The sequence below is a fragment of the Petaurus breviceps genome, unplaced genomic scaffold, assembly GCF_028583685.1.
Source record: "Petaurus breviceps papuanus isolate PSGF00001 unplaced genomic scaffold, PetGlider_PUasm1.0 90792, whole genome shotgun sequence".
In the NCBI taxonomy this organism is placed as follows: Eukaryota; Metazoa; Chordata; class Mammalia; order Diprotodontia; family Petauridae; genus Petaurus; species Petaurus breviceps.
This window is the reverse complement of record NW_027187347.1, coordinates 9,932,346-9,949,549: the sequence shown is the minus strand read 5'-3', so window position 1 is coordinate 9,949,549 and position 17,204 is coordinate 9,932,346. Positions and strand designations below refer to the sequence as shown.

The 17,204-nt window shown below is 39.0% G+C and overlaps 1 protein-coding gene across 8 annotated transcripts in view; it reads right to left on the bottom strand.

Moving 5' to 3' along the window:
- Nucleotides 1–17,204, bottom strand: part of SIDT1 (SID1 transmembrane family member 1) — a 171,126-nt gene that overhangs the window by 56,382 nt on the left and 97,540 nt on the right. For all 8 annotated transcript variants that reach the window (XM_069069883.1, XM_069069884.1, XM_069069886.1 and 5 more), the window contains one exon: nt 13,172–13,215. In XM_069069883.1, coding sequence (XP_068925984.1) covers nt 13,172–13,215 — 44 coding nt within the window. The remainder of the gene's footprint in view (nt 1–13,171; nt 13,216–17,204) is intronic.

The following is a 17,204-nucleotide window of genomic DNA, read 5'->3' as shown; positions in this document are numbered from 1 at the left end:
TCTCTCTCTCTCTCTCTCTCTCTCTCTCTCTCTCTCTCTCTCTGTCTTTCTACTCATCACCAGATCACATGGATTTAATTATCTCTATGCCGATAACTGCCAGATTAATAACTGCAGTGTTAGCATCTTTCCTAAGTTCCAGTACCACTTTATCAATTGCCTCTTGGATGGCGTGGACAACTTAAATTCACCATGTCCAAAACAGAACTTTTCTTCCAAACTTTCCTATTTTTGTGGTCACCCAAGTTCATAGTCTTGGCATCATCTTCAGCACCTCAATTTCACTCACTTCACATATTCAATCAAGGGCCAAATACACCTGTTGCATCTGTCCTTTTCTTTCTATTCACACAGCAGACACATTTCACACTCTGATAGTGTAGGCCCCTTTGCTCATTCATTACAAAGATATATAAGGGACTAATCAGTATTTATAATAATCAGTGCCATTTACCAACTGATAAATAGTCAAGGGCATTTTTTCTAAGAAGGAAATACAAACTATCAAGAGCTGTATGAAAAATACTTTAAAATCACTAATAATTAGAGAAATGCAAATTAGAACAGCTTATGGTCATTAAATTCCAAAAGTTGGCAAAAAAGGAAAATGATAAATGTCAAAGGTGCTATGGGAAAACAAATACATTAATGCACTGTTGGTGAAGCTATGAATTGGTCCAGCCATTCTGGAAAGAAATTTGGAACCATGCTTCAAAAGTTACTTAACCATGAATAGCCTTTGACCTAGTAATACCACTATATTAGGCCTATTCCCCAAAGAGATAAAAAAAAGGAGAAATGACTCATATGTACAAACTCCCCCCCAACCCTAACATGTAGTATCTTTTTATAGTGTCAAGGAACTAGAAATCGAGAGGGGTACCCATCGATTGGGGAATGGCTGAACAAATTATGGCATATGAATGTACTAGAATAACACTGTATTATGGAAATGATGAAAAGGGGTGGGCTTCATCAGAGAAGCCTAGGAAGACTTGTATGGACTGATGCAGAATTAAGTGAACAAAACCAGGGAAACAATTCATATATTGGTTTTGTGAAAGACTTGGAAACTCTGATCAATGTCACAATTCCAGAGGATTGATGAGGAAGCCTACTACCTACATCCTGACAGAAAGGTGATGGACTCAGTATAGAATAAGATATTTTTTGGATTTAGTTAATGTGGGAAATTGCTTGATAATGTATATATGTTACAAGGGTTTTTTTCCTTCTTTTTTATCTCCCACCCTCATTGGGGAGGGTAAAAGTCATAGAGAAAGAAAAGAGGTTTTTATAAATTTGTATTTGATTTAAAAAAATAAAGGTGATTATAAAAGAAAACATCAATAAAAAATTTAAATAAAAAATAAAGTTCTTCAAAACCTGGCTCCAAGCTTACCTCTCTAGACTTATTACACATCATTCTCTTTAATGCATACTTACAATCCAGTCAAATTGGTTTTTCTACACTTCTTACACATGACACTCCATCTTCTCTCTCCGGGCCTCAGCCTCTCTCCAGGCTGACACCCATGTTTGGAATATACTCTTCCCTCATTTTCTCCTTGTAAAAAATCCCTAGCTTCCTTCAAGACTTAGTTCAAGTGTCATCTTCGACATGAAGCCTTTCCAGATTCCCTCAGCTGCTACTGCTTTGCTCTCAAAATTATCTTGTACCTATTTTGCATATTCTTTCTCCTCCCTCTCTCCCTCTCTGTCTCTTTTCCCATATATGTACATATGTATATATACACATATTATATATACATACACACATATTTCCTCCACCTTAATTGTAAGTTCCTTGAATAAAAGTATTGTTTCACCTTGGGGTCTTTTTTTTCATCCCCAGCACCTAACACGGTACTTGGCACACAATAGCTACTTAATTAAAGCTGATTGATAAAAAATGTTTGTTTGGCAGCGGCATAGAAGATGGATGGAGATAGAAGAAGCATGTATGGGAAATAGATTAGAAGTAGAATAGAAGCAGGAAGCCCAATTTGGATACTATTAAGGCAAGAGATGGCAAAGTCTTAACTAGAATAAGGACAAGTAGAACGAAGTGGACAGTGATGTTGTGCGTAAGTTATACTGCTTCTATAAGCTGGTAGTCATCAACTATAATCCTTCCACTAAGAGGGATGACCACCAGGCCTTATCATCTGCCCTGAAGCTGAGCCCCACTATATACATTGGCTCCTCCAATTAGAGCATGATTTCTAATTCTAAGAGTATGGACTGTCTTGATTTTCTGTTTAAATTCCCAGAGTATGGGGCAACTGGGTGGCACAGTGAATAGAGCACCAGCCCTGGAGTCAGAAGGACCTGAGTTCAGGTCCGGTCTCAGATACTTAACACTTGCTGGCCGTGTGACCTTGGGCTGGTCACTTAACCCCAATTGCCCTCCAAAAAGAAAAAAAAAATTCCCAGAGTTTAGTACTGTTCTTGTTAAATACTAAGGTCTGGATAAATGTGGTTCTGCCCCCTCTTCATCCATTCTTCTAATTTGCTTTTGCTTTTTTTTTTTCTAACAAATGGTCTGATTATATATATTAGAATAACTAATTAAGGAGTGATACCTATATCACTATCCAAGATTTTCCTATTAAGATTGAGTCAGTCTCATGTTTGATACTGTTATTTGGTGCTAGTCATGTCCAGCACCTTTCATTTCTAGGGGCTTTGGTGTAGTCTGCAAACTGTAAATCTCTTCTGTTTCTTAGTCTTGAGTCATGTTTTCTAAGAAATACTTTGTTCCCTATGCCCATATTTCCAAGGAAGTTGTTGAGTATTAATGTATTTGTTATTTATTAGAGAGTTTTAGTTGTACATGTTCTCTCTCATTCCCTGTAACAAATGTTTATACATATGTTGCAGTATCCTGCAGGTTAGTCTTTTTACAAATGCTCAGTATAAGCACTGCAGTTATAAGGTGATCAAGTGCCCCATGAAATCATGTTTCTTGTTGCCTTTGGAGGAATACTAAAACCAAATCTGCCAATGCCTTTATTGCTTCTCCAGGGAGAACTGTAAGCCTTCTTCCACGTTCATATAACTAACTGCCTTATGTCTTCAGGCTTCATTCACAAGAACATCAATATTTATGTGATTCAAGTCCTCCAGTAGAATTCTCATTTGTTGATCACTGTAGAAGGATCTCACATTTGGGGTGCCAACAGTTAAGTTAGTAAATATAGAGAATTTTAAAGCTCCCTGGCTCTTATTCTCATCTGCCTCTTTTCCAGCCCTCTAGCAAAATCTCTGCAGAAGCACAAGGGGCCTCACAGAAAAGGGGGATCATATCCCACAGCTTGTCAAGTTGGTAACCAACCCATTGGTGATGAGTTCTTCCAAACTTAGGTAGGCTAGACTTCGGAAAGCAGATAATAGACTATTGTTGGGACCATACTTAAAGTCTGTCCATCATTATAGAACACATTAGACATCTACTGGCATTGTCTTGGTAGAACCATTAAGTCTTATAGAACCAAACTAAGGAGGAAACAGAGCGTCTGTTGGACCAGAAAAGGAATATTTTGGGGTTCTACCATCAATTCACCTTGTAATCTTGGCAACTATCATTGTCTGAGTATCTGCGAAATTTTTTTGGAATTAACTGGCAATAAAATCGAGCCATTAATCCATGTTTAGTTCAAATGCTTCAACTAGGAAAGGAATGCCTATTAGAAATTCATTTGGAATAGTGTTCTCTCTCTCTCTGTCTCTCTGTCTGTCTCTGTCTCTCTGTCTGTCTGTCTTTCTGTCTGTCTCTGTCTCTCTGTCTCTCTCTGTTTCTGTCTCTGTCTCTCTGTCTCTGTCTCTGTCTCTCTGTCTGTCTGTCTCTGTCTCTGTCTCTGTCTTTCTCTGTCTCTGTCTCTGTCTGTCTGTCTCTCTGTCTCTGTCTCTCTGTCTCTGTCTCTCTCTCTCTCTATCTCTGTCTCTGTCTGTCTCTGTCTGTCTGTCTGTCTGTCTGTCTCTCTCTCTGTCTCTCTCTCTCTCTGCCAAAACATTTATTCCTGGTTGTGGGAGGCTGTTTTTTGTTTTGTTTCACATTAACCAGAAAAACTAGTAAAGCTTCTCAGTCTGGTTCATAACTCACTGATTGCTAACTTACACAGTAAATTGGGGAAAAGAGTTGGGAAGTCGGGAAGAAGCTCAAAAGAATAAAGTTGAAAAGACAATGGCAAGCTAAATTAGTCTTCTTTTTGTGTTTCCATGGGAGTCTATAAATTCTGCAGAGAGACATATTTGAATTGAATGACAGCCAGCAAATATCTGGCAAATGTGTTATGCTGTCTCCAAAGGCAAGTTTGGCTCCAGAAGCACATCTCTTGAAATGGGGTTGATTTGGTTATATTTTATACACTATGGGCTCATGTGGGACAACTATTCTTTTGGAAGAGATATGGGCATGTTTTAAGCCTCAGTTTCTCCAAATGTAAAATAGGGAAGACTAGATCATCTCTAAGGCCCTTTTCATTTCTGACATTGTATGGTTCACCATGACTAATTAGTAACCAAAAGTGTCGCACTTCTTTTGTTGGCTGACCGTTGATTGAGGAGGCGGCTTGAAAAGGGCCTCAAGAATCCATCTACTTTATCATTTGTAGGCAGGCTTACAAATAAATCACTTCAGACAGATGAGACTTCATTTTGGTTAGTGAAGCCATGCAACTTTCCTCAGTTTTTGTATATGTTATACAGTCTTTCTAAGTCAGGAGTGGTCTTCCTTGGCTCAAGCCTAAATTCTTCCTGTTCAGTGTTCACCCGTTTCTGTATTTCAGACCCCATGGAGATGAAGACCAGTGGGTATTTTACCTCTGGAACACAGGGGGATTTTTTAAATTCAACATTTACCAAGCACATATTGAGTGAAAGGCCCCAAGGTACGGCTGAGACATTGTGATTGGATCCAGATGATTTATGAAGGAAACTTTTTTTTTTTTACTATTTTTTTTCTCTCTACTGAAGAGACATGAAATCAACCTTTCAAGTTGTAGTCTGAAAAAGATCTGGTGCTTTTGGTGGGCCATAAGCTCAGCATCAATCAGCAGTGTAACAACATGGCAGCCAATAAAAGGTAATTCAGTCTTGGGCTTCAGTAAGAGAGCATAATAAGAGAGGTGAGACTATCCTGTACTCTGTCCTGTTCAAATAAACAAGCATTTCTTATGTGCTAGGCATATCTGGAGTGTTTGCTCAGTATAACTGAGTATAACATTTAACTAGTGATATTGATAAGCTGAAGAGCAACCAATATGATTGAAAGTCCTCAGTCATAGCACAGAGAGGAGAGGTTGAAGGAACTGGGAGTGTTGCTTGTAGAAGAAAGACAAAGGGAATATGATTGCTCTCCTTATATACTGAAAAACTGTTCGTGGAAGAGGAATTGATCTTGTTCTGCCTGGTCCATAGAGGAAACATACAGGAGCTTTCTGATAGGGAGTTTAAAGATGGAGATGCCTAAAAACAGATTTTCTCTTGACATGAAGGCAAATCTTAATTATTAGAGTTCTTTCAAAGTAGAAGGGTTCCCTTTGTACTGACAATACTGTTACTGACATGGTGGTCTCTAAGCCCCACAAAACTTATTTCAAGAAGTATGGCAGCTAGGTGGTGCAGGGGATAGTTAGGAGGACCTGAGTTCAAATCTAGTCTCAGACATGTACTAGCTATGTGATCCTGGGCAAGTCACTTAACCCTGATTGCCTCCAAAAAAACCCCCCAAAACCCAAACATGCCAAGTAGCAGCCTCAAAGAGTGACTCAGTATGATATTGGTAAATACTCCTTCTGTGGTCAGGGGGAAAGTCCCTGTACCCAGAAGCAGTAATCAAGGTGGTGATCAAGCAAAGTCAATATTCCAAATAAAGACCAAGGTCACCAAGAAGAATGTGTTGAGCCCAATTGCAGGTCTAAGAGGATTTTGTCCATTAAGAAATGTAAGCATTTTTTACTGGGAGGAGAAAACAAAAGAAAGGGCCAACAAACCAGCTTTATTTTGTTTTCATAATAAAATCAATGAAAATGTTGAAGCTATAATAATTTTTTTTTAAATGGAACAAGTTGCCCAAATCAGTGATCATTTCCCCTCATTAGAGAACTTGGGGCCCACAAAAAGACTTACTTTGTAAAGGAAAATTCTTATTCAAATATGGGTTGGCTAGATACCCTGTAAGACAGCAAGGTGGCTCAGTGAATAGAATGCTGGGTCTGGAGTCAAGAGCACCTGAATTCAAATCTAGCCAAAAACACTCTAGCTATGTGATCCTGAGCAAGTCATTAACCTTGTTTCCCTCAGTTTCCTCATTTGTAAAATGATCTGGAGAAGGAAATGGCAAACCACTCCAGTATATTTGCCAAGAAAACTCCAAATGGGGTCACAAAGAATTGGACATAACTGAACAACAACAACAGATGGCCTCTGAGGTCCTTTCCAGTTCTGAGATTTTGTGATTCTGAATGAGAGGCATGACATAAGCTCTGCCCCCTCCAATCATCTTGTGTATTGGATTGCAGCTCCTTCCTTGGGTTAAAAGCAGGAACGATGGATTTGGAGTCAGGAGAAAGGTTAGGATTGTATCTCTTATGTTTATTAGCAATGTGTCTTTGAACAAGTAATATCCTCTCTCTGGACCTCAATTTCCGTATCTGTACCATGAGGAAGTAACCGAAACAGTTGCTTCTAGCTTTAAATATGAAATATCAAATATGTATAAAAGTATTTTTTAGGATGCTGATGCTCTGTCCTTTTGACTGAAACAAAGCTAAATCCAAATAACTCCATGAAAGGCATGGATGTATAAATTAAGTGAAAAGCAAGGTTGGTATGAGGAAGTTGTCATATTAAGGCTTTAATTTTACAGTTTCAACCTTGGAGTTGGTTTGCATCCAAAAAAACTGCACCAGAATTTTAGTATGTTGTCACCAGGGGGCAGTAATTTGCCATTTTATTACTGAACCTGAAAGGCCTTTCTGGGGACCTGAGATACTTGTTGTAACTCAAGTCCTACATACAAATTGTACAATTTTGTTCACATAAAAATAGATTCCTCTATTCTAATAGCTAAATTTAGTCAAATATTCATAAAATAACAAAAAACAGCTGATACTTTTGGGGCAATTCTCTTTTTTAAAAAAGGAATAAACTCCAAAATGTACCTATATATAGCTCTGCATTAATTTTTCATTCCTTCTCTGATAGCTTATTCTAACTGTAATCTTGAACAAAGACCTGAATTAGTAAAATAATCTTTAAAGTTTGCTCTTAATTTTAACTTTGTCCCACAACTTCTGGAGCAGTCAGGTAGCACAGTGAATAGAACCAGGAAGACCTGACTTCAAACTGGCCCCTGGCTGTGTGACTGTTTGCCTCAGGTGCCCATCAGTAAAATGAGGGTCATAATAGCACTACCTCTTAGGGCTGTTGTGAGGACTAAATAACTGTAAAATTCTTAGCACAGTACCTGGCACATAGTAAGGGCTATAAAAATGTTAGCTGTTATTGTTAACTATTACTTTAGTAACTTGTCCCTTGACTGCCAGCTTGCTAGCCTTCTTGTTTTCTTCTGTTTTTAGGGAGAACTCTAAATGCCCCCTTCTAGTCAAATCAAAAGGGAGGTAACAATTTTCCTTCCTGGTCCTCTGGTTCAGATTAAAATGCCTATGTTGGGATCTGCCACCACAGGCTTCCCACTGAACACCTAGCTCAGGCCTGCGGAAACCAGATCTGAGATAAAGCCATGTGTGTTCCACATAGAAGTATACTCTGGGTATAGCTTAACCTGCATTTTCTGGGGCTGAATCTATATAACAGGCACTCAGTGTGAGTTTAGCCTGCTTCTTGGAGACTAGATCTTCAGAAATTTATTGACCAAAACTCTCATTTGAGCTCCCTGATTCCTTCACCTCCCCACCCTCCATTCCCCACCCTGTTATAGCTCCCTGGTGTTTCAAGATAAAACAGCCAACCACCCTTCATTACCATATGTCCATCTGGAGAGTAGCGATTCAAATAAACTGGTATTTCCATAGTCCTGTTATTAGTAGATTTACAACATCTGGATCCCTAATCCCTGAGTTATCACTTTCTTACTTAAAAATCTTCCATGGCTCCCCATTGCTCTTGTATAAAATAAATACTTCTTAGCCTGGCATTTTAGGGCTTCCAGAATCTGGCTCTTAATCTACCTTTCCAGTTGTATTTGATACAATTCCTTTTGGCATATGCTGTAAAAGAGTAAAAAAAAATCCAGAAAAAATAAAGAAAAACTATTTCAGGGAGATTTCTGAGTGCTTTGAAAATCAGGAGATAATTATTTGGAATGTCCACTGAGGTCCCTTCCACCTCTACCAGACAGAAACCAAGACAATTTCAGTTGTCAACAGACCTAATAGAAAGAGAAAGCTCTACCTACACTGGAGATGGAATCAGGAAGGGGAAATACTAAGTGAAATTGGTGGTAGCTATGAAAATCTAGTTATTGTGTTAAACCTTGTCAAGCCAATTGAATAACAAAGTACATACCTGTAATTTGCCTGTCCACAAGTACTTTGTAAGTCAAATCAACTAGCATTTATTAAGTGCCTACTACATGCCAGGGACTGTGCTGAGGGCTGGGCTCTGAACTTAGTACCCTGAAATTTCCCCATGGGACAATGGACTTCTCTTTTTCTGTTCTGGTGAAGACTCTGGGAAGTAGGGATAGGAAAGGGGGCAAGTCTGTGTTCCCAAAGTCACAAGCACTGAGACAGAATGCCAAAGAGCCTTCTATCTGGCAATGAAGTGAAGCATATGCCTCTTCTGAGCTCTCTAGAAGACTGACCCTCTTCAGAAGCGAGCCTTCAGTGCAGGAAAACTGCGACTGATCCAAAGTGAAGCAAGCATGAGAGAGAGGGTGGAAGGCTGGTATCCGGAAGCAGGAAATATTGAATAAGATTCAATAAGCTCTTTGTTTCATGGTTGTTGTATGGCAGTAAGTCAGGGAATGCTAATGTCTCTAAAGGACTGAAATTAAGGACTACACAAAGGGCAAGGAAGGAGTACAGAGTGAGCACAATTTCACTGTGACATCAAAATTGTGGGATTATGGGGGAGAAGTGGGATAAGAGATCCTCATGTAAAGAAATAGATAAATGAAAAAAATGGGCTGGTTGCTTGGTGAGAGCAAGGGCTAACTGACAGACAACCTTGTGCTCTCCTGGCATCCTTGTCACATCAAGAGAGTAAGGAAGGCCCAAATACACTGGGTGGATTCCTTAGGGGGACAATGGGAGGATGTGGACAAGAGTCATCCAGAATGGGTAGGTGTGAGTGGGCTGCAATCTGTATCATTGGAAGGAATATCCACACTGATGAAAGGTCCTATCCATTGGAATATTTGAAAATAATGATGTAATGCTTTACATGGTCATGGATGTATCAGTTTTATAGGATAACTCAAAGTAGGTACCTCAGTTGAGAACTTGTAAGCACATTGGCAAGTAGTAGTTTTCATTGTATTTCTAAGCCCCCTTTCCTTTAGGCGCTTCTTCCCCACCATCTTTCCTTGAGATCAGAGACCGTCTTCATTTTCTATTTGAATCTCTAGTGTTTAGTAAAGTGCTTTGCACATAGTAAATATGTAATACATTCTTCATTCATTCAGACAAAAGAGACTCTTGGTCTGCAGAAAAATTTAAGGTAACAAGTGTTACTTTGAAGAACAAACTTATGAATCACAAAGGTCATTCTGAGACCCTGTCAATTTTTCTTAGAGCCCCTGGTTGTCTTATAATTATCTCACTGTAGTAAAAATGAGTCCAGGAGGAAAAAAAAATACCCAAGATAAATAAGAATATACAGAGATCTCCGAAGGGCCAATCAAGGAACTGCTATGCTGCCCAATGTTACAATCATGGTTTTAGTCTCATCGCAAGGGACATCCATGTAAAAGAAGCTGTGCCATAGACAGCACTTCAGTCAAAGATAGTAATTCATGACAGGTTAGTGCTTATAGGAAGGAATGCCTTTCACCATCACTATCAGTCCTGGGTTCTCTACCTCTTTTGGAGCTCCCAATGTTCCCAACTTCCTCCTCTCTAGGGGTACACTGAGCCCCATACATAACTTGACTGAGGTATGAGAAAATGCATTTTTCACTTAAATCAATCAAGTGGGTAGGGGTTTTTCAACCTTAATTAATTAATTAATTTTCAGCCTTATTAGATTGAGTGGGGGTGGGGTGGAAGGAAGAAAATAGAAACACATAAACTAAAGAGTTTATAGAATACAGGTTGCTTATCATAACTCAGTAAGTTTAGCCACTGTTGGTTTGACTGTCATAGGTTAAAGCACACAGTCCCATTTCTTTTCTTTCTTATTCCTCTCTGGAGTGAGATGGTAGAAGCTGGACCAGGTTACTCAGAATTAAGAGGGACCTCAGAGGTCATATAGTTGGACCTGAATTTGAAAAAGAATCCCCTCTAACTAGATTTAGATTAATTTCATTTGAAATTCTGGCCAAGTATTACAGGATTTTCAGTCTCACCCTGAACCTGCTCCTTAAATTTTTTCCCATCTATGGTCCGGACCCCAAGTTTGTTTTGTTATTCTCAGCTGTTGTTCAGTCATTTCAGTCCTGTGCCACTCTTTGTGACCCCATTTGGGGTTTTCTTGGCAAAGATACTGGCATGGTTTGCCATTTCTTTCTCAAGTTCATTTTACAAATGAGGAAATACAAACAGGGTTAAGTGACTTGCCCAGGGTCACACAGCTAGTAAGTCTCTGAGGTTAAATTTGAACTCAGACCTCCCGACTACAGTTTTGGTATTCTATCCACTGTGCACCAGCCTAAAGTTATACTACATTTCTGATCTAGATTTACTTGAACCATGAGGTCCTATGCTGGTCCTTGATACCACTACACCCCTTACTACCCCTCTCCCCCTCCCCCACCAAATTTTATTTCAAGATATCAGGCCATCTTACAGACATTTCCTTCATCCCTTTCCTAAAGCTTTCTCTGGGCTCTGGGAGTACTACCCTTGCCCCATAATCCATTCTATCAGTTCAGTTTAACTAAGTCATATTTGCTTTACTTTAACAAGGGAGAGCTTTGATCATTACTCTAAGACACTATTTCAGCCTGGTCTTCTCGGTGGCCACATGGCTTAAAAATGGGACATGGCGGCTACAGTAAACTACCTTTTCTTAGAGCCTGCCTTCATTGCACCAACTTCTAATGGTCAAAAAATGGATTCCTTGTCTCTTTCTATTACAAAGATTTTACTCCCTTTTTAAGCTCACAAAGGACTTGTTTCCTTTTTTGGAGGGATAGGTCTACCACTCGGCTAATTTGCAGAGCAGAAATGACTAACAGACCCCAAATTCAATGAATGATCAAGCTTAAGTTAACCAGTTCCACCCACTTTCCAAGTTTTTCTTTGATGATATATGGTAGGTGTAGGAGAAGAGGGAAGGAGAATTACTTATCAGGTTAGACACTAAGGAAGAGAATCTCAGGGGAAGAAGGGACCTATAGGTAAAACATAACTGAATGGGAATACCTTTTAAAACATCACCATGGTTATCTAGTTTCCACTGAAGAAGAATCCATTTTTGACCCTTGTTCCTAAATATATTAAGATCTAGCCACACTCAAAATTCTATTAAGCAACATTTTACTGATTTGCATTTAAAACACATTAAAAAATAAAATAAATTTTCTCTATCAGCTTAGATCTGTTGTGTTGACTTGAAAAATCCTAAACAACCCTACTTAGTGAGTACCAGGCTCTGCATATAATTTCTCTGCCCTCAAGGAGCTTATATTCTAAAGGATAAAACATACACTCTGTAAAGGGAGAAGGATCTGAAACTGAAGGAAGAACCAAGTGAGATAAAGGAATCAATAATATAAAAAATCAATAAAACAGGGGTGGCCAGGTGGCTTAGTGAAGTAAGAGCCCCGGCCCCAGAGTCAGGATGACCTGGGATTGAATCAGGGCTCAGATACTTAGCACCACACCCAGAAATAACTGGCTGTGTAACCTTGAGCAAGTTACTTAACCCCAATTGCTTTAAAAAAAAAATCAATAAAACACATGAAAAATGAGGACTCAAAATTCTAGGGGAAGTAAGCAGAGGAAATCAATGATGGTGTCAAAAGAAAGGTAGATATCTTCCTGTAACTACCACCTACCTGTCCTTGATGCTGCCCCCTAGATCAGCAGCTTGGAAGAGTTTAGGCTTCAGAAGTTTTATGTTTGCCCCAAAAAACCCAGGTAAGACCACTATACCCTTACTTGTCAAATTCAAGCTCTGGGAAGTAGGTCATTTTCTCTACTTGTTTATTTTGATAGCTCTTGTGTTCTGTTTACACATAGGGTGAGTAAATAATTGTTTTATACCTCAGTATTGATGCTGTTTTCTAGGACAGTGCTCTTGGTCTACGTCAAATCCTTTAGATATTTTTAGTTAATGATTATTATTTTTAGTTAAAGAAAACTTCAAAGTAGAATTAAGGTGGCTTTTGCCCAGACTGAACTCTGCATAACTATACACTGGTCATTGAGTGTGTCTCTTACTAAGAACAAGTACAGTACATTCTGCTCCTCTGGTGATGGCATAATCTCTGGTCACTCATGATTTCTGTGGTTTCTTCTATATATGTCACACTTATAAGCAAAAATTCATGGTTAGTTCACAGTTCAAAGACCTAGAACTGGAAAGGACCTGAGAGGCCATCTAGTCCAACTCCCTCCTCTTACAAATGAGGAAACTGAGGTTACTGAGTTGGTGAAGGTCACACAAGCTGTATCAGAGGTGGGATCTGAATCCAAATCCTCTAATTCCAAGGCCAGCACGTTTTCCACTCTACCATAGAACCCCCTTTCCTAATGTGTCTAGTGTCTCAATAATCGGCATATTATTGAGAATATAAATCTAAGCAAGGTAGGCTCTATAATTCCTATTAACTTTGGTTACCTCAGAAAGTATTCTACCATGTCGAACTACCTTGTGGGATTGCCCAGAGGAAGGTTTGGAGTTTGTCAAAGCTAGAGAGGTAAGAAAGCATGAGCTATTTATCATTTTCCCCCTTTTCTCTGAGCAGAGGTTGCTGATAAAATATTTACTATCATTCTAATTTCAACAGAAGCTTCATTTAATCAAAGTTTCTTCTTACCATCGCTTGAATCATATCTCCCATCTATGGATTTCCCCCGGAATCTGCAAAGAGATACAAACAAACATTTTTAAGGACTGAGAAAACCACAGAATTTCACCATTATCAAGAATTCCTCCCTATGTTTGTTTGGTACAATCAGCAGTGTTGAGGAGGTTAGTGGGTATCAATCAATACACTGATATTTACATCTAATTCTAGTGAAGATTCTGGGAAAACTCAAATTCATGACAAGTTTGTTGGCAATAATAATAATTGACATATATAGTGATTTAAAGTTTGCAAAATACCTTACATTATCTCATTTGAGCCATACAACAACTCTGTGAGGTGGGTACTATGGCCATTGGGCAGTGAGGTGGCACAGTGGATAGAGAGCCAGGCCTGAAGTCAGGAAGACTCATCTTCCTGAGTTCAAGTCTGGCCTCAGACACTTAGCAGCTGTGCAACCCTGGGCAAGTCACTTAACCATTTGCTTCATCTGTAAAATGATCTGGAGAAGGAAATAGCAAACCATTCCAGTATATTCACCAAGAAAACCCCAAATGAGGCCACGAAGAGTGGTATACAACTGAACAGCATAACTTTGGCTATTACTATCTTCATTTTACAAGTGAGGAAACTGAGAGTCCCAGAGGTTGTGACTTGTCCCAGGCTCACACAAATAGTAAACAGTAGATGGGGTATTCAAACCAAAGTGAATCTAAGAACTTCTCACTGAATGTGTGCAATTGTTTAAAATAACCGTGCTTATGGCTAAGGAGAACTAACTGTATTCCTTACTGATCTCCAAAAGATCTTGTCTAGCCCGCTCTGTTTATGCTACCAGTCTTCCAAATATTGTGATAAGCATCCAGAGTAATAATGATACTTAGTATTTATCCCATCTTCTTTCATCTTCAAAGGTATTAAAAGGAAATTAATTAATTCACTTTATGTCATTAATTAATTTCATGAGACTTCCAAATCCCCATGCCTGGTTTGCTCCTTGGCACTAACGTGTTTATTCAGTTACAGCACATTAACAGATGGAAATCTTTTCTGGAAGGAGTTTAGATTTGTTTTATCTGTCCGTGATCTCTGTGAGAACTAGAATACCTGCCTGTCTTAATGAGCATTCTGAAGAAGTTAAATCACTGTGCAAATGTGAACTGTTTATTATCACAATGCTTAGGTGACCAACTGAGCAAAAGGAAAAAAAAATAGATTAAAAAAGAAAACGAGCCACAGACAGGGCCATATATCTTAATCTGCTTTGGGATAAGGCATTTGAGGATCCCATCACATTAGGATAATTTAGATTTAGAGCAGGAAGGGATCTTGGAGGTCTGCCAGGAAGACGCCCTTATTTTACAGAGAAGCACAGACAGTGGGAGCCCAAGGTCATATAGGTAGCCAATAGCAAAGCAGGGATTTGAATCCAGATGCTCTCATTCTGACCTGATGCTCTTCCCAATACTTCATGCTGGAATGGATGGACTTTTTTTGTAAGGACAATGGATAAAGCAGAGAGTCCAGAGATGGGTGTCCAAGACGGCAAAAGGCCTCAAAATCGGATTTTGCAATAACTGTTTGAAGAAACTAGGGATGTTAAACCTGAAGCAGAGAAGATTTAGGGGAGAATGTAATTGTAAGTATTTCTATGTGTAAGAGGGATGAGGAGCAATGGGTGCAAGCTGTTGCGATGAAGACTGAAGCACAGTTTCCTAACAAGTAAACAGCTGTGCCAAAATGAAACGGGCTGCCAGGGTAGAAAGCAAGCTCCTATTCTCCCCAAATCTTCAAAAAAAAAAAAGCTGGATGGCCACTTGGTGACCAAGAGGTTTTTTTTTTTTCAGATGTAGGTTTGATTAGTAGATTAATTAGAGTTCTGATGGCTGTTACAATGCTGAGATTCTGTGATCTGAACGGCTGAATCAGCTGTTGTCCTGGATGCTTATTTCATTATCCCTTCCCACCCCCACCCCACATTAAGGAAATAGTATATTTCAATTAAATCCTACTATGATGTGGTATGTGTTATGTGTCATGAAGTTAATCTTGGGTTTATAATGGCAGTTGGGTGGTACAGTAGCAGAGAGAGCTAAGATTGGAGTCAGGGAGACCTACGTTCAGATACAACCTCAGAGACTTACTAGCTGTGTGATCCTGGATGAGTCACTTAATCTCTGTATACCTCAGTTTCCTCGACTCAAAATTGAGGGTAATAATTGCATATACCTCACAGGTTGTCAGGAGGATCAAATGACATAAGATTTGTAAACCGCTTAGGACATAGGTGCTATAAAAATGCTTATTCCCTTCCCCCTTAGTATGCAAAAGGATTGTAAACTCTTGTAGGTTCTACCAACCAAAAAAAGCTTTAAGCAAAGGGCTGGTTACTGAATGTGAGTCTATTGTAGAAGTTTGTAATGTTAATGGGATTTTAGATGTCCAGGCCCATTAATAGGCCTCTCAGTAGAGCCTATTAAGGGAAGCTTGCTTGTAGGAAGGCTTTCACACCTTTTGCTAATTTCTAATTATGCACTGAGTCAGAGGGTTGTAATGCCTCCTGGCTCTGAGAAGTGTATATGTATTCTGAGTTGGTATTTTGCTTTGGGGGTTAGCTTGTGAGAAAGATCTTGTGTTTCCCTGGTCAAGATAATGAATTATCATATGTTCAGAGCTCCCCAACTGCTCAGATGTAAAGGCTCTCTTGATCCAGGGATGTATGTAAAGTATATAGTTGATTCAGGCAGTCAGAGCCCTGTCTGTTGGTCTTTATTTCTCTGCTTGCATTTTCTCTGAAGTTCAGGGTGCTGACTTTTCTCCTAAATTAGTGAATGTAATTAAAAAAGATTGTTGACCCCTTAAACAATTATCTTTCCAATAAAGCAGATCTAAGAACCTATGCTAGCAGCCATCCTGGGTATGCCAGTGTATTACTGCTACAAGGTCCCCAAACTTATTTGGCCTACCACCACCTTTTAAAAAAACAAAACATTTACTCAGTACCCCCCTGGAAATCTTACAAACTAGGAAAGAAGTCTCAGATTAAATGTACAATTGCACCCTCCCTATTGTTCCAGTGCCCCTTGGGGTAGTATTGCCCACTTATTGTCTGAAAGTCAATCAACTTAATTTCAAAGAAATTTGGCATTGGAAGGTTGGATGCTGGATATAAAATTTTTGGCCACAGCAACTCACCATGACTGTCTACTAAGTCAAAGTGTACTCTCGTGGTAAAATCACAGAACTCTGATGTATTGAAGAAAGAAACAACTCAGCTATCAACACACCTTGGTAATCTAATAGGTGTGGTTGCACCAAAGTAATCTTAGGGGAAAATGGGTATAGAACATTTTGAGAAGACATGGCTAGACTACTTCAATGAGATCAGCAGTCCTTAAAGTACAGCCCAGAAACCTATGGGGGTCATTGAGACTCATTGTGGGGTTCATGAAGTCAAAACTTTTCATAATAAGGTAGGTGTTTTCATTGCTAATACAGAAAATCATGATAGACAAAACCCCATAGAAGCAAAAGCTCTTTGGAGGGTCCTCAACAATTTTTAAGATTGTAAAGGGGTCTTGAAACCAAAAAGTCTAAAAACCATTCAGCTAGTTTATGGGCTCATAAAGTTGGAAGACAGCCTTTGAAGTCTTTCTGTCTCTGCGATTCTGTGATTCTATAGCCCACAAAAGAAAATGGTAACCAGGTTAAGGCATAGGAAAAAGTTTCTTAGTACTTCACAAAGGGATTTGGTGGTTATAAATATCTTCAGGGTAGAGAGCATTTAAATAGATAGATAGATAGATAGATAGATAGATAGATAGATATGTGTAAATATATATATACATGTTGATATAGAATGTATATATACATAATATACATAAAAGCATACCTATGTGTATGCCTTTACATCTTTCTATGTGTCTATATAGAAAGGAATCTATATAATGTAAAGATTTTATAAACTCTCCCCCCTGCAACACACACACATGCATATGTATATTTTACTCTGACATCATAACTTCTGCTACGAGAACCATGG